The sequence below is a fragment of the Lepisosteus platostomus genome, chromosome 8 (assembly GCF_059453375.1).
Source record: "Lepisosteus platostomus isolate fLepPlt1 chromosome 8, fLepPlt1.hap1, whole genome shotgun sequence".
NCBI classification, from domain to species: Eukaryota; Metazoa; Chordata; class Actinopteri; order Semionotiformes; family Lepisosteidae; genus Lepisosteus; species Lepisosteus platostomus.
The window spans coordinates 22,096,139-22,114,934 of NC_142618.1; the positions used below are offsets into that span (position 1 = coordinate 22,096,139).

General features: G+C 36.5%; 1 protein-coding gene across 2 annotated transcripts in view; it reads left to right on the forward strand.

Moving 5' to 3' along the window:
* Window positions 1-4,853: 4,853 nt before the first annotated feature.
* LOC148657085 (cAMP-responsive element modulator-like) overlaps window positions 4,854-18,796 on the forward strand; it is a 28,329-nt gene continuing 14,386 nt past the window's right edge. Inside the window, exons 1-6 of one of the 2 annotated variants that reach the window (XM_088642920.1) lie at window positions 4,854-5,255; window positions 11,862-11,988; window positions 13,420-13,566; window positions 15,483-15,580; window positions 16,162-16,304; window positions 17,439-17,627. In XM_088642920.1, coding sequence (XP_088499046.1) covers window positions 11,866-11,988; window positions 13,420-13,566; window positions 15,483-15,580; window positions 16,162-16,304; window positions 17,439-17,627 — 700 coding nt within the window. In that variant the 5' untranslated portion in view covers window positions 4,854-5,255; window positions 11,862-11,865. The remainder of the gene's footprint in view (window positions 5,256-11,861; window positions 11,989-13,419; window positions 13,567-15,482; window positions 15,581-16,161; window positions 16,305-17,438; window positions 17,628-18,796) is intronic. The other variant, XM_088642918.1, reaches the window with a different exon arrangement.

Consider the following 18,796-nt stretch of genomic DNA (forward strand, 5'->3'; position numbering starts at 1 on the left):
ACTACAAATAAGATTGATAATATCGTATCAACTATACAAATCACTTTAAATATATGTGATGATTTACGGCTTACTGATGCTTAGGAGTTTGTTTCAATATATAACTTTAATACCTTGAACCTTTCTTCATATCCAATTAAGCATACCGTCAAAGTTCTTTCCTGGGGGGAGGACCCCAGCCTCTCAAGTTAAAGGCTAAAGTGACATTTTGCTCAGTGTTCATTGATTGTTTTGATTAAGCTTCAGAGAGCTAATAAATTAATAACAGGCTGACATATTGTATATCTCTAGATACAATACAATATCTCGTTGCTTACATTAACTTTTTTTACTTACTCAATATGCACAGCACACCTACTGTATATCTCCAATAAGAGCAAATGCCAGTACTATTGTAAGACAATTAAGTAAACTATCTGCATAAGTACTTTATAACCTAGGGTTAAATAGATTGTAGAAACAATTAAGTTAATTATAAATCCTTTGTAAGCACTGAATGCTGTATGATAAGAAGGTCACATGGAGGTACTGTAGTAGTGTCTTAATCAATAGAGCAGAGATTACCAAGCTGCTATTGGAGAGCCAATTCCAGATCCCTTAACCAATGGATTTATGCACATTGGGATCAGTTTTTTTTGTGGTCACTTAAGCATGTGATATGAAATGAAAACACCCTCTAGCTCTCAATATTAAAGTTGACCATTCCTTTCTTAACTGAACCAATAATTTTGCTAAACTGATTAAAACTCACGTGTTTTGTGTCGTTACAAACCGACGAGGTGAGAGTTACCCATAAAATTGACTGAATTGTGACTCTCCAGGACCAGGCTTGGACACCTCTCTAATAAAATATAATATGATATATTCAATATCCAAATGGTTTAAAGTTTCAGATGAAAGACTAATTATTTTAGTTCACTAAAACTATTATAGTCAAACACACAGCTCCACTTTTTCTTGTTAGTCTTTTAACTTAAAAAGCAACAACCACACTTACATGTTAGGGTGATGTCACAAACAGCAACATAGTCTCCATGCACCACCAAATCTGGCGACAAATGAGGTTTTCAGAAAATTCAGTTCAGGTGGCTGTTGGTGACAATGGAGAATGATGGAGAATGGTGTGCAAAGCAGACCATTCTGCCTGAATCACTCAATCTCTGCATTTTAAAAGCTCACTGGCTACTGCTAAGCCATGTTTGCATGGCATACATACGGTTCTCTTAGACATGCCAAGACAATGGAGAACGAATCATAGCTTTGGAGGGCAATGTTTTAGATTGGCTACAGATAAATCACTTAAAAGTCCAAACAGATGGATTGTGAAAAGCAGCAGGCTGCAAAATTCCTTACTGGTCTTTGTGAGGCCATAAGAGTCGGCATCCCACAAACCTTATCTCTGAACTTTGTCAAAGAAGCTGTTGGAAATGACCACATAATTGAGAAGCGCAGAGGATAGTTGCACTCCACATGCATTGCTACAAAACTAGAAAAAATCTGACAAGTGAATAAGGCCATCTTACCTTCCGAAGATACATGTTGGGACAATATAAGTCTGGCCTGTGTACACTTTATATGGGGGGGAGGGTGTTGTCAGTACCCTTTTATATGTTTTGGAAATCTCCTGTTGTGGTTGTGTTTAGGAAACAGGTTTCTTGTTCTTTAGGTACTATTCTAAACAAGGATGTTCCCTGCACTCCCCGTGCAGTTTGTCAGGTGGAGGTGTTGGGTTGGGACTGCTGAGGACTGGAATGATGGCGCTGATGATGTCACATCCTTACTGCACAGCACATGGAGAGTGTGAGTCCTTTGGTCACAGGCTTGGAGTGGGGTAGTATTGTTGTATTATTCCACTTTGTTATTATTTTGTTCTTGCTGGTTTTTTTTTAATGAAACGAATAAAACCCAGTTCACAAACAAATGTTTAAGTTAAAATAGGCTAAGAGTTTTTGACTACAGAAACTAGCTCGTGGCTGTGTTTTGAAAGTGTCTCTTTCTCCCTTTACCGAGCTTTTGGAAATGAAGCAAGTTCCAAAGAATGTATTTTTGTGACAATGCGTTTGATATGCTGAATTGAATATTTAAATAACTGATCATCTGTACAGAGGAAAAGATGAATCTGCATTGTGCAAGCTGCTACAAATAAATAGTTATACCTTCTCTGATTTTAGTTAGCCACATCATTTTATGCCTACAAGCGATAGTGAGTATAATATTGTTTGCTTAATTGTACCTTTTATCAAAGGAATTGTACAGATAAAGATAAACATGTTCATACTCTGTATTGCTGAATTGCACACTGCATGGTCATTTATAAACAAAACAACACTTTTTGTAGTGTTGGTATGTGTGGTACATACAGATACAGTATGTGGTAGTTGTTCACTGCGATATGTGATATTTGTATTCGCCTGTTAAGAACATGTGCAGGTTGCATCAAATGCATTAAAAAGATACTATATTAACAGTGATTTACCAGGCCTTATTTCTATTACTTTCTGTTACTAACCAATTTATATGTGATCACTGAACTTGGGAGTATATAATTAAGTACCAAAAGTAAACAGAACACTTTTGCCTTATCCTTAATTACCTGGAAAATTCAATTTTAGGTTGTGTACAAAATCTTAAACGGTGTAACACTGTATGTACTTGCTGCTGCTGGAATTGGTGGTAGTAGGGCCAGTAGGGGGTGCTTACTCTGTGGTCTGTGTGGGTACTAGCCCAGTACAGTGACAGGGACACTTTAGTGTAAAAAGGTGCTGTCCTTCGGATGAGATGTAAAACGAAAGTCCTAACTCTCCATGGTCATTAAAAATCCCAGGCTGTTTCTCGAAAAGAATAGGATTGTTACCCCAGCATCCTGGCCAAATTTCACATTGGCCTTTACCAATCATGGCCTCCTAATAATCCCCATCTCTGAACTGGCTTCTTCACTCTGCTCTCCTCCCTACTGATGGCTGATGTGGTGTGAGCTTCCTGGCGCACTATGGCTGCCGTTGCATCATCCAGGTGGGGCTGCACCTTGGTGGTGGTTGAGGGTAGTGCCCATTACCTGTAAAGCGCTTTGAGTGGAGTGTCCAGAAAAGCACTTTATAAGTGTGAGCAATTATTAGTAGTAGCAGTGGTACTTTTGACCACTTCTAAATTAGGATGAAAACAGCACTAACACTATTCTCTAGCCACTAGATGTCACTAGAATTTAATATTCCAAGTTAATTTATTATTTTACAAGCATAGGTTTAGCTTTTATGTACACTTTCATAATAAGGAACAATAGGTTTATTCCATGCTGAAAAGAGAAGCAAGAAAATACAGCGTTTTGGCTGTGGAGCCTTCCTCGCACACCTGACTTCCTTTGCATGCTGACGCAGCAACCCACCTGAACTAATTTCATAATATATATGTACAGATAATATCTATTGCAGACATATTACATATACAAAGTTTCTATAAAGAAAAATGAGCAATTAAAGATATTAAAATAATAGAGGTTTACCTGAGGTTAAACAAATGTCTTGGGTTCAGTGATATAAATAGTAACAGAAATCATCATTGACCCACGCTCAGTTGGACATACTGATTATGTAGTAAAATGCATTCAGGTGCCACGGCTATAAAGCTATGAAGCAAACAAGCAGCAGTCCAGACTGGGCAAGAAGGTTAAATAAGATCCCAAGGCATGGTTTAAAATCAAATTTGGCTGAAAGTTGTAAAAAACAACACTTCCATATCTGGGCTTTATATAAATGTATATGTTCAAGTTCAGTTGAACTTTACTTTAATATCTTAATATTTAGTATGTACAGTATGTGCCACCCACTGCATTTCCTTCCTTAGGTGATATATTTAATTTCCTGTGTTAATAAAGCTGTCCAAGCCGAAAAATTGTGTAACCTCACCAAAAGAAATGTCTGTGGACAACCACTTACTGTATTTCATTTCATACATCCGCTGCAACAGCCAGGTTATGGCAAAGACATTATCAACATGGTGTAAACATCATATTTAATTATTTAATAGCTGTATGATGTTTGAATAAATGTTGGAGTAAGGAGTGTCAAAGTAATTTACACAACTACAAAACAGAAACTGGATGAAACACCTAATAATCAAAGGATAAGATTACAAATGAGTGCTTCAGTCCCACTATCTCTCCTGCTTAATTTCCATGTTTTACTGGTGGTTCTTTTCTGGGTTGACGGTTAATATCGTTCTGAGTTTGAAGGACTGGTTTTCCTGAATTCCTCATTTCATTACTAAACCTTCCTCCGCCGTGCCCGTCTTAGACATGTTTCTGAGGACAGGTGTTAGCACAAGTTACCATATTCAGCATTCTACACTTTCTCAAAATATATCCTCCATATACACTGATGGACTTTCTCGTTGCTTCATCCCCGCATCCTTTCTTATGGATGACACAATTGAGTGCGCCTGAAAACTTAAACCCACTTCATCAATCGCTTTAGGTCCCTGCAACCTATTTTGTACTTGGGGTTACCTGATACGTCTAGCTTTCATTATTAGCCGGAATACTGGTCTTGTTTTATCGCATGATTTAAATATATAACGCGGTTCAGAAGTGGTCACCCTGCATAAAACACAAGAACTACATTGTGTTTTCTGTGTGTGGGAGGGAAAGACGGGGCAAAACACAAGCGGCGCCAAAGAGATGAATGTTAAATAAACTAAAAATGCCCGTTTTCGTGCTACCGGATTCACAACACTGTGTGCATGTAAAGCGATGCATGAACCAGTCGGGCAAACGCCTACAGCAGAGGGAACCCCAGGACGTCATTTCTCCGGGCAACCGCGGCGTCCCTCGGAACTAGAGCCGCAGGAGAGCGCGCGCCGAGGCTGTTGCTGTTTTCTTTCGCTTCGCTTGTTTTCCCGTCCGGCTCGTTTTGAATCGCCCGCCTCGCGCGCAGAACGCAGCCCGAGGCTGTCCACAGCGACGCGGCCAAAAACGCCAGAGCTCGCCGCCTCCTTCTAACCCTCTTTTTAGCACCGCATTTGCAGGCCGACTTCTGTACTTTGTCCCTCCCACCCGCTCGTCTGCTGTAATCCCGCCCCTGAGTGGGTTGATTTTTTTTCCCCCCGTAGATCTTCGTGTTTTGTCAGAGGCGCCGAGGACCTCGCCGACATTTTACACAGCTCAGCAGCATCAGAGCTGACGTGGCGGCTACGTGTGCAGCGGCTCAGGCCATCCACTCCTACCGTAATCAGTGACGAGTCCCACTACGTAAAAAACATCGGTAAGTTATTACAGGCACTGCAAACAAGTGGAGGCTTTGAAGGGGGGGAAAGAAAGGAAAGACAGGGAGAAGTTGCTAGCTGACGACTTGGTCGTGGGTACTCAGTGGTGACAGCAGCACAGCCTCCTTAGCAAAGACACCGCTTCTCGCCTTTAGCTCTGGTTTCCGATACACAACTATGCTGGTTGCATTAAAAAGTAGATGTCCTTAATGATCTCAGAGTTTAGTGCAAATAATAACGTTAGCAGCCGGCGGACGTAATTGGAGCGATGAAAGGTTCAATGTCATTTACAAGTTGTAACTTTTGGTTTTTTTTAAGTGTAAAGTTGCCAAGTTAATTATTACAGGGGTAACTCGGGACACTGTGCGTGGTTAATTAGATGACTAGTTTTAATTGTAAAGTAACTGAATTAAAATTTATGCGGGATCGTTGTGCATTTCGGATATTGTACAAGTGAACAATTCCTTTCGCAGCGAAAGGGTGGAAATGCTATCGGTCACGCCTAGACAGCTTTATCAAAACTTCTCTGTATTTAGTGCAATGTTTCTTTTCACTTCAGTGTTTCGACAGCGGGGTGTACTGGAAACTGGCGTTCTAAGAAATGACCTAATCTGCGCGAATTGGCTTCCAGGTTTTAATTAAAATGAATTTGCTTAGTAGTTCTTTAATAGTTCTCGTTTTTAGTAACTTGCAGCATTTTCTTTGTGCAATTGACTTTTCTTTTTGTTTTTTTGCACTTCTATGTGACTGCGTGGTTCCTTCACATCGGATATCTGGCCACAGCTAAAACCCTGCTAGGTCTTGAATAAAAAGAAACGTGACGTGACGGGGATCTCATGTGTCTTAGTCAATAAGCTCAGGATCGCTAGACAGCAGTGCTCGCTGCGTGTGGGGGGAGAGAGGAGGGGGACTTGAACCGAAAATAGTAATTAGAAATACAGTTCCGAGGCACTGTGCCGTCAATCAGATGGATATCCAAATATCTTCCGACTTATTGTTATAAAACCGAATTAAACATAACTTCAAGTGTACTGAAATGCCGCTGAAGACGTTTATAGTTTCTGTGTGGCAGTGTATGTGCGAATGCAGAGTTTATTTAATGTTTTAACTTCGCATATAACGTTTAGATATGTGCATTCAATTATTCATTATTGTATTTATATTTTCCGCGCAACGTCACGATTTTAGGTTTTCATTGCAAATAATTGACTTATAGGTATCTTTGGCGGGAAAGATTTTTTTAAAAAATCGAAACCGATTAAGTCAGTTTTTCAGGTTACAATGCGACCTGATAAGTTAGAAAAAAATCCGCTGTTGAATGTGTTATTTTAATTTAAATATTTTCATTTAAAATGGCGTCCGTTGCTGAGCAGGAAGGTTCTAGAAATGGCGCAGAACCTGTCTCCTCCCTTCTGTCCAAAAACCGACAACGCCCTGCTCACATCATTGTTTTTTTCTACTGCCTGTGGAGGAGGGTAGCAAAACCGCTTGCGTTAAACATGAACGTAATTCAGTTATGATTTAGCAATAATTGTATTAAGCTAAACACACTGAATAATAGGTTTAACCGTTTGAGTTTTTTTGACCAACTGAACCCAATTACCCGAGTTCAGTTCAATTATCTAATAAGTTATATGCCATTATATATTATAGCGAGGTTTTGCTTTTTATAAAGTGGTGTTCGCAACACTCGGTTTTGCTAAGATTGCTAAAATAAGCATGAATTAAACGTGAATTGTATTAAAAAATATTTTTAATAATAAACTGTGATTAATTACTGTGATTGGCTTGTGTGGTGAGGATGGTCGATCAAAATGTACAAGAAACCAAGCATATTTGTTTAAGAAAACTCAGTTTCCTCAAACATGCTATAATATTTTGACTGCTTATGTCAGCCCAGGAGTGTAACTGCAATGTAGCTAAATCCCTTCAGGGATGGAAATTTGTTAAGGCAACAGTACATCTTTTCAGATTTCTAGTCTCTGGTCTGGTCTGAACCAGTAGAATATTTTAAAAGTTTAACCTAGTGAGTTTCTGCTTGGAAACACCCAAAACATTTTAGAGAAGTTGCAATTTATACAGTCTGAGCTGTGAGAAACAGATGTTTTAGAAATATACATTCATAATAATATAGGTTAGGAATTTAGGAAGAAAGTTATAACAAATTATCTTCAGTGTACTGTATGAAGTGTGCTGTTGGTGACTTCAAGTATGTTACACTGCTGGAAAAAATAATATTGGTCTGCAATTTCTGAAATAGAGAAAAACATATTTTTAAAACAATTCGATGCGCACAAAAGGTATAACCAAAGGACAACATTTTGATGTGTTTTGTATTTAAAGCATAGGTAAGATGTTATAAAGATAAACTCTCTCACACAGACCTCAAAAGTATTTGACCTTTAGCTCTCACTCCCCTCCAAATTTGATACCCAGAGTATTCTGCCTTGCTGTTATATTTCTGTTGCCACTGCAACCATGTGTGAGTAAAAGGAGCAATATCCTTTGCTTTGTCACTTATTGGAATGCCTAGCTACAGTGTATTGTCTAACCTTTTGCATGTTACTGTTAATACAGAGCCATGAAATATAAACTACATTTTACAGTCTGCTTGTTAGTTGTGTATTGTTAGTCTTGTGTAGTTGTCAACAAAGTTACATATTTTCTTCTGGCCTTAAAATAAAAATTATTCATTAAAAATGGTTGTTTTCAGTTCTTTTCATCATTGTTCATTCAAAATATATATTTTTAAGAAGATATGGTATAATGTTCTCTCAATGTACATAAGGTGTCTTTGGTGGAGGTTTCCAATGTCACAAATTCTTAAAGAACTGTCCAGGAATCTTCTAATATTTCAGTCTCCTTTTTAGTATTTTTAATGTTTTTTTTATTAAAACCTCAAAACCTAGTTCTTTATAAGTCCCTGCTTTGAATCATATACATTCTTCAAATCTGAATATAAAACATTTATTGGTCACAATGACCTGATAAAATGACAGAAAAGGTAAATATGGAGAGTTGGGTAAGAAAATGAAGAGGGGAGCCGCAAGTCTGTAGTAATATAAATAATTAGGGCTGTATGTGAAGGATTGCATAACCTTTTATTTTGAACTTAAAAGGACTGAGGCTTTGAGTGTTTGAAAATGGTTTACATAATTTGTCAGTTTTGAAAACATTTGAAAGTTCCAATACTGTACACCTCTATCTTTATTAATGGAATAAGACATCCTTTAAAATGCGTAGAATTTAATGATCATGTTTTAAATTCTAAATGGAATTATAATGCAAGGTGGTGTATCCCCATTTGTGAGGGGTACACATATGTGTGCTGTTTTACAAAGTCAAACTTTCTTGCAGTTAGTCATTTATTTTCTATTTAACATGCATCATATGATTAAATATATAGCAACGGCAAAGAAAGTGGCTTCAGATACAGTAAATGTTCTTGGCCAAGAAATTGAGTGCTTGCATGTCGCTAAAATCTTAGTGATTAGTTTTACAGAATTATGTTTGAGCAATGTCTCTTATGAGGCCATTGTATCGCCCTCCTGTATTTTCTGAGTTAATATAACATTGATACTTTAATAACATGTGAGAGTTTAACAGGGACAGGGTATTATGAAAGGACAACATATGAGTCTAGAAATGGGGCTTATTCCGAAACTGAAAGCTAGGGGTAAAAAAGTATGATTAAAACACCTAATATACATTTTAATTGATTGTGCTGGCCGTATACAGTATATGCCAACTTGTAGCACTTGTCATTAAAACTTTATAGGCAAAAACAATATTTTTCTAAGCACTATGTAAGTTGTTGAGTGAATTATTATTATTAGGCTTCTAACACTGTAATTTTATATTTTTTTTCTAACTTTCACTTCTTTGATGGTTGAATGCTCTGATGTTAATTATCTCCAGACAAAGTATTTAATATTTTTTTATATAATGAAATGTTGGGCAGATCCATCAAAATGCTATGACCAATGTATTATGTAAACATTTCAAAATAAAAATGGCGGCTTTAAAATCTATTAGAATTTATCCCAAATTCAAGCACCAATACAATGGGGAAAATCTAATTCAAAATAGTTACTTGAGCATTTCAGGGCTTGATCAGGATTGGAATGAGGGACTGGAGGATAAGGTGAAGGAACATAATTTAAATGAAGCTTTTCATTCTATAACAATATGTTTAAAAAACTCAGCAAAAAAGGAATAAAGTAGACTTTCGATAGTCCCTTTAGAATCTAATTTTGTCCTTTGTGCAGTTCTACTTGGCTTCTTTATCTACTTGACTGTTCTCAAGCCTGTTTTATTAAGAGATATATTGCACACACTGTAGCGTGCTTCCCCGCTAGTTATCTTTGAGCCTTCCAGAAGAGCCTGCATCCTTCCTTCAGTTTGGTCCTGCCCACATGTTCAAACAAGGTGAGTTCTGCCTCTTCCCCATTTAAGGTTATGGATCTTCCAAAATGTGGGTTTCAGACCATTCCAAAATCGAAGAGTAATTGCTTGTTAACTTGAATAACTTACTATTTATCCGTCCATTTTCTAACCATTGTATCCAATATGGGGTCACTGGGAAACTGGACCCTATCCTGGCAAACAACAGGCACAAGTCAGGTTACACCCTGGACGGGACACCAGTCCATCGCAGGGCACACACACGTACACAAACGCATATACATTCACACCAGGGCCAGTTTTCTCAGAAGCTGGTTAACCTAATGGTATGTCTGGACAGTGGGAGGAACCCGGCTCACTTGTTGGAAGCCCATGTGAACACAAGGAAAACATACAAACTCCATGCAGATAGGACCCCAGGAATTGTATCCTGGGCCCCGTGCTACAAGGTAGTAATGCTAACCACTGCGCAATGGTTCCACCCCAATAATGTACAAGTGAATTCCAATAAAAAGACTTCAAAGAACTATTTGACACAAAATTACAATAAAAAAATACAAAATTGTAAAACAATTACAAAGCCAAAAAGGATAATGTAAATCAAAAGAACCATCTACAAGTTTTTTTTACAGAAAGACAAACACTGTTCCCTGTGTAGAATATAGTACATATTAGTATTGCTGTCTGGATGGTATATCTGTGTAGTTGCTAGTGATGAGTTGGAAAAAGAGTAACGGTAGTTTTCAAATGTTGAGTTTTTGTTAGCAAAGAGAAAAACTTTTCCAGCCCCAGGGACCTTTAAAGTTGTGAGGAAGACTAATGGGACTGAAAGGATTTCCTCTGGGAAGCCACTTTTGTTTCATTTCAAGGGAGATAGTACTAGATAAATCAGCTCACTACCTACTGTCTTCTCAATTTTGACCTATCTTCAAAAATAGTTGAGTTTATTGTCAATATGTGGCAACCATTTTTCCTGGTCAAATGCAATTCAGATTGTCAACAGTTATGTTCCTACTGTACATAAATCAAGATTGTTGCTTGACACACTTGTGCAGTTTCATACATTTTCTGGTCAGGAATTAGTTCCATTCTTCTTTTTCGAGGTTTTCTTTTAAAAATAGATGCTCTCTATTAAATTTAAATTATCTTAAATGGCTTAATCATACTAACTTTTAGATGGTTTCAGGCAGGAAGAAGAATAATTAATTTAAGCAAGCAAATGTTATCTTAAACTGCTGATGTTTTGGGCTATATTCTGAGACTGCCATTATGATGCTTGAAACCATTAAGAACCATTAAGTAATATACCTCCCAGAAAATCTCATTTAAAAGCTTAAGTTAAAATGCAGTCAAAACATCTTAAAGAGGGCAATTGTTTCAGTGATTAAGGTAATGACATAGACTTATTTATTTAAACCCATTTGGACAAAAGGAAGTTGTTCCCACTTAAACCTGTGATTCAGTGTTCTTAGGAGTAGAAAACAACATCTGGCAATAAATTCATTAAGCAATGTTCACTGTTTAACCATTACAGTTTTGTAATTCAGAATTCATCATCAAAAGAGAACAGTTTTCTTTCAAATTATTGCAACTTAATAGGACTAAATCCCACAGGCACATTTGTAATTAAAATTTTGAATGGAACTGATTCTTGTTCTTTTATGTACAGTATTGCTGCTTTTATTGTTGCCTCTCTTCAGAGGAATACTGCATATCTCAGAATTCCTCTGCATACCTTCAGAAATGTCCTCACATTTTGTTTATTGTTCAGTGAATGTTTCAAGAGAGATCATGTGGTGATGAAAATACTTTTCAAGCTGAAGTTTTGTATTTTGTATGAAACATGAGTCAGTTTGCTACCAGACGTCCTTGGGTACATAATTCCCTGAAGAATTTTAAAAGTTCTGCCCCTGCAGATAATGTTCTAGACTTAAATGTTAAAATGAAACTACTACAGGTGTAATATTATTTATTGAATCATTTAAGAATGTTTGTTTTAATCCTTTTTAAGTTTTGCTTGCTACAGTGTTACATATTGGTACCTTCCTAAGGATCTCGCATGCCTGATCAGTCATGTTGATGAAAAGCTCATTCATTTTGAATACATGGGAATAAAAAAAAATGTTTAGGATGTACTTAATGTTCAAAGCAGTTTAGATTTAGAAGAGATAAGAAAATGTTATTTTTTGTGTTCCTTTTAGTCCAATGACCATGGAAACTGTGGTTGACTCTCAGCAGGATGGAAGTGTAAATGACTCTGTATCCGATGGCGAGGGTGTTCAAATCAAGAACCGATCCACCCAATCTCCAATCTCTACCATTGGACAGGTAAAAAATACAAATTAATACACTTTTAAGACATATAGCAGTAAAGCTTTATTTACCTTCTGAATTCCATGCAGTGTATATAAAAAAAGTTAATTGTCTGCTTTGTTCATTGTAAACTAGCCTTTTCAGACTTGTATGGTTTAAATTTTAAATGTAAACATATGCTATGGAAAACTGGAGACTACTTTATTATTAACAGGAAAGTATGAAATTTCAAGAATAACAGAAACATGGCTACCAACATGCTATTTTCCCAGTCGTGCATAAGGAAAAGAGGGATGTTATTCCTAGGCCCCCAGCTAGGATGTTTCAGCTCTTGCATTGCATACAGATTGGGGAACTGAAGACGTGGTAGCAATAATAAAAGAGTGGACACTGTATGCGTGTTATATGTTACAGGTTTTGGAAATCATACAGCTAAATTAGAAAAATCCGTCAAAATCAATGGCATTAAAAAAAAACAGCATTAAAAATGATTCCTGATCTTAGGGAACATTTAAGTCCTTTACAGTTGTGTACACTGTGATGCAGTGTAAAAGATTTGGAAGTTTCCACCAGGCCATTGTTTGTTCTCGTGTTGAATAACAATATTCCAGCAGTATTTAACAGATGGTTTTTATGTTTTTTATGGAACCAAATCAGCCGACTTGGTTCGACTATTTGAAGAAAGTCTCCAGGAGGCTCCTAGTATAACAAAGGCTAGAAAAATTCCTGGCTGAAGATAGTTTTGTCCAAGCGTATTATACAATGTTAAGAAGATAGGCACTGCATTTCAAGGGCATTGTAATGATTTTTGAATGCATCCAAACTGCATAAACTGGTTTGAAAAAAAACCTGTCGAAATTAAGCTTGTACAAATTAAATTTCCTGCATGTGGATGCTGCTGCATGATATCAGGCTAGTATCCCAGAAACAACACAAGTGGGACCAAAGGATGGGAAACAATATCAATCCAGTGCAAAGGACATAGGCACAAGTAAGAGACACTAACTGAACAAACCTGGAAAGTGGGAGGAAACTAGGACACCTGGAGAAAAACTATGTGCGCATGGGGAAAATACTCCACACAGAAGGCGTCCAAGTCGCAAGAACCATCTGCTGTGAGCTAACTGCCTTGCTGCTTTGACAGTCACAGAAGAGCACTTCTGTCGTGATTGTGAAACAGCTGAAGTGGCAAGAGCTAAGAAGCACCACTGAGGATCTTTGCTGATAATAGAAATTAAAAGACATTTAAATACATCGATTACAAGATATTTTGGCCAATTAGTGAATTAATGTAAGATATTGAAGAAAAGCAGACATTTAAAACATTTGGAAATATATACACCAATGGTGTTTAGGTTTAAAGTGATTCTGTTTTAGAAGAAAACTGAACTTCATTATAAAATGAGTAGGTAACAAAACATTTTTGCTTGTTATTTTTTGTTCCAGGCTACAGTCACAAGCAGTGGAGTGACAGGAGTGTCTTCGTCTGTAACTGTGGTTCAGTTACCCAGTGGTCAAACAGTTCAGGTTCATGGAGTTATCCAAGCACCACAGCCCTCTGTAATTCAGTCACCACAAATACAGACTGTTCAGGTAAGCTACTAACAGAAAAATAGTTACAAAGTTCTAACTCACTTCTCTTAACTATTACCAAATTATGAAGTTGTTGATTGAAAGTTCCTCTTTTTAGGATTTTCAAAACTGTGTCTGTGTCTAATAAACAGAATCACTTTTCTCTGGATAATTCAAGTCAAAATCTGTCATTTTCTGGGATTTAAAAGTAGTAGATTACTACACAAATGAACCCCAGATAGTGTAGAAGTAGTTTCAGTGGAATAATGGAACTTATCTGAGTCACCTGTTTTACAGTTGGGCATGTCTTAATGGGATCTGTGGACTTAGGATTTAAGCTAATCAGTTTAACCTTCAGAAATCTAGGATTTGTTTTGTTCTCTGAATGACAACTATTTACTGTAAACAATTTTCAATATTTTACACAAAACAACATTACATACTTATTTATATGTCTTCTTTCAAATCTTCAGGTCTTTACAAGCCTTTCACATCATCAAGAACTATACTAACAGCTTGCTGTGGCTTTCCTTTTTCATTTTAAATGTTTACAGATATAATCTTAAGCGGACTTATCTCTTGCTTCATGAAGAGTAAGTTTCTGGCCATCATAGCCTTCCATGTTAGATTACATATAATGTATTCCTTATTTGCAAGATTAAAGATTAATTCAAAAATTAAAACATAAAGAATGTTGGCCATTACCAAAATGTGCATAAAACAAAAAAATATATATACTGCACATGATATATATGTAGATATTATTAGGAAACAAATTAAAAAACTGTGTACTGCATATTTCATAAACCTCACTATATTTTATTTTTATATTACCTATTTTATTCTTTACACTACTTGGAACAATACACCACATGGAAGTATTTTTAGATGAGGTTTTATACCAAGTTTAAAGTAATCAAAAGTTAGTTGACGCTAAGCTATACTTAATGACTAAAACCCATAGAGGTAATAATGTGTTCACCCTGTTTTTGAGACACTCCATTACAAAACCCTATAGTTATTTTATGGTTAACTTGATTTCTCTAGCCCTTTTCATTGGGCCTTTCACTGAGTGGGTTCGAGGCTTGAATGTGGAGTTACATCAGCATGCAGTCTTTGAAGGAACATGAGGAGGCAAATTCTACACCGAGAATGATGTGATGTTGTGATTTTCTTATTTTGTGCAGCTTTTCAGCTTGGAATGAACCTCAACTTTCAAGTTGAATTGTAAAAAGCATTTCTGTTAATTATGCACTTTTAAAGTTCCATGTTATTTGTATGATGGTGTTGAAGGAAGTTGTAAGGGCATTTTATAGAAATTAAGAGATTATTCTCTCACCTCACACAAGAACCCCAGAACCCCACCAAAACTTTGAATTTTTTTCTAGTCATGTAGATATATGTACTGTATATTTATATACTGTACATACTGTATGTAATATGTTTTCAAGAAGTCAATAGAACATTACAATTAGCAATTTCTCTTCTAGTCACATTACAAATGGTAATTATCCTTTATTTTATTTTACTTTGGTCAGTTTTGGGGAAAAAGGAAACAGCCAATGAGAGAATCGCTTTTGTAATGCAAAGCAATGAGACATCAGTAATCATCATAGAATATATATAATTTATGTGTTCATTTCATTTTAAGGGGAAACCGGAAAGCTTGTCTTCATTTGTCCTGGAGTTTATGGAGCAATTTAAGGACAATGACAATTTAAGGAATTTTATTTTCTATAGTTTCTAATGTAACATTTAATACTTTAAAGATGCCAAGGAACAAATAAAAGGTTTATTCCATGCTGAAAAGAGAAGAAAGGAAACACAACGTTTTGGCTCTGGAGCCTTCTTGGGGTTTATAGATGCCTGTTATTAGGGTAAATTTAAATATGGAGTGTTAGTTTATATGACTTAATCATACTTGTACACTTTTTCAGGTAGCGGCAATAGCAGAATCCGATGATGGAGAAACAACAGAAGGTGTCACAGACTCACAAAAAAGGAGAGAACTTCTTTCCAGGCGACCATCTTACAGGTGGGAAAGACCTTTTAATGTTCTGCCCATAATCAAGCAATGCAATTAATACGTGAAAAGTGTAAAGTGACCATATCCCTCAGTCATCTTGAAGCCTGACTTTGGAGGGTTGCAGTCCTAAAACTCAAAGTGTGGAAACATTTAAGGGTTTTGGTAGCCTACTGAGCCTAGAAGGTGCTTCTCAGCCATGTGGTAGCTGATACCCAGGTTTCATATAAGAAAACTCTATAGATGAGATTTGTGTATTTGTCACTAGCAGCTAAACAAACCTGACAGGCTGAATGGCTTCCTGTTGTTCATAAGCTTATGTTTTTCTGACGACCTTGAATAATTATATTAGATTGATTCAGTTAAAAAACAAGACACTGAGACTCTCAGGGGTAGCATTTGCAGCCTTTATTCTTTATAAAATTTAGATTAAGCTCCTACCTTTGTTAAAGGAACATTTTTTTGATAGAGGCCAGAGACACTGAGAAACAAATAAAAACGCATTCAACCCCTTTGTGTGCTCCTGTATGGTTTTTACTTGTCTGTTTTAAGGTATTTCCACAATGGAATAACCTAATTATTCTTTTTCCCAGAAAAATCCTTAATGAATTATCATCTGATTCACCGGCTGTTCCAAAAATTGAAGAAGAGAAGTCTGAAGAGGAGGGAACACCTTCAAATGTTGTACCTCAACCAGTGCCAACTTCTATCTATCAGACCAGCACTGGTCAATACAGTACGTCCCAGCTATGATAAGTAATGATAATAGTACATAACAAAATTCAGTTTAGTGTAATTTCATTGAGTTTGACACACTCTGGGTAATTCTTTGCTGTATAGTAGTAGGTTTTATGCACAGTGTCATTGAGTAGTTTGCACAAGAGTGAGCATTCATCAGCATCCATAGCCAGGATATTTGGAATTGTTCAAAGTTTTAGTAATAGAAACTTTAATTGCCTATGGATGCAATCACTCAGAGTGCAGGTTGACCATTTAATTCAGACATTGCTGGTGCTGAAAAGGGCTATAATATTACCTGATTGTGTCCAGGATTCTCCAAGAGCTGGCACACAGTTGGGTCTGCACTGCTGGGTTTTTGTGGGCTTGAGAAGTCGTTCTCAGTCCTGGACCTGCTGGTCCTAGTTTGATTCATTGTCATTCCTACCTGTGTCTGTTCATCAGAAACTGTTAAGAGCTTTTTAGTCAGATTAATAGAACACATTCTTAATTAGCAACTGAGGAGATATTGCATAAAGATGTATTCCTTCAGATACTGAAGGAATAATATACTTGAGCTAGAGTAGTTTTGAAATAAATGCTGAGTGCAGAAACATATGCTGAGTGCAGAAGCAAAAGTTTAAATAAGCAAGCATATCAAGTACAAGCACCAATTAGCACTGGTAATAAAGGCCCAAATGGATTGGAAAACAACAGACAGTGTCTCAAGACAGGGTTTAAAAGCAGTCGGCTAGTCGATCAAGAAACTTCTTGTTTGCACACAGCAGTGACTCATGGGGCTTGAAAGTCACCCATCAACTTGCAGCAATTTTAGTGAGAGAACTGGTGCCCCCCCATTCAGCACTTACTCCCCTAAAAGGCACTGTGAAGCTTTCAATGTGTCAAATGATGAATAGCTCATTTTGGAGTAGGACGAGTTGCACCAGAAAGTCAAATTTGATTTGGTGCAGACACCAATTATATAACCACCATATTCCATCAAAATATAATAAGTAGACACTAACAGTTTGAAAAAACTGCCCATTGGTTAAAGCTCTATCAGATTAATCATGAGGTCAATCAAGTGTTTTTTTTTCTCAATACTTTTGCATTACTAAAAAGAAGATGGTTCTTAATCTGTATTTTTTTTCAGTTGCTATTGCCCAAGGGGGACCAATCCATATTGCCAGTCCAGGAAGCGATGGCATCCAGGGACTACAGACTTTGACTATGACAAATTCAGGAACGCCACAACCTGGTGCTACTATTGTGCAGTATGCCACACAGTCAGGGGATGGAACCCAGCAGTTTTTTGTGCCAGGCAGTCCACTGGTTGTTCAAGGTATGCAGACTGCTTAAACTTTTTTGCTTTATCCCAGCTATTAATAACTAAGCCTGTGTTATCTCCTTAGGTATATCTGTACAGTAACCATCATTTTTAGATCTACAGTATATACGGTAATTTTAATAGAAGAGGCACACCAGGAGACTGCTGTAAATTGTTTCTATGAAAAACATTGCTAAAGTTTTTTTATTATATATTTTTAAGGTTAAATGTAATTCTAACTACTGATTAATAGAAAGCTCAAACAAATGTTTAGTATTGTAGTATTGTTTAGTAATGTTGCATTTTTTACAGTTACTTTTGTGGAATATATACTGTGCAGCATTAAAATGCGAGAATTGAGTACTGGAACATATATTTGCTATTATTATTAATTGTTATTGTACTGTAAGTGTCACAATAAGAAAGTATATTTTAAAAAATAGTATATTTATTTTAAATATACAAGTATAGCATGTTTTAGTGTTTGCTGCAGTTACAGTATATACAGCAGGACAGTAGTGTAGAAGGAAGTAGTTAAAAGTACAGGAAATAGAGTTACAACTGCAACATTAATGTATGTTTTTAGAATAAATAATTTATGGAAAGCGTATTAGTATTAGGACTAATACACCTAATTCTATCTATGAATTTTAAAAAATATCCTTGAAGCCCTTTTGAAATATTAAAATGATTATAATTTATATTTATAAAATTACTCTATCTTGTTCATGTTTAATTGTGTTGCACTGTATTTAGTTTATTTCTGTCTGTTATCGTTAGTTTCAGATCTTGCAGGATCAAAGATAAAAACGGTGTCATTGTGGTTTGTCCTTGTGAGAAGTTGTTACATTTAAAGAGATTCGTAATATTTCACTTGCTGAAAAGAAGACTGAAACCAGAACCCCCTCAAAACAAACAGCAACTGAAAATAGCCGCAGCAAAGGCTTTACAAAGCAGCTCAAAAGAACAAATCAAGAGTTTGGTGATATCAGTGGGTCACAGGCTTAATGTAGTAATTGCATGCAAAGGCTTTGCAACCAAATACTAAGTTTTATACTACTTTAATTGAAGCTAATTTTCCAGTACTTATGCTCACCTAAAAAGGAGGAATGAAACACAAAAATTGGTATTGTTCTAGAACAGTGGTTCTCAAACGGTGTCCTAAGGGTTCCGCAGGACGTCCA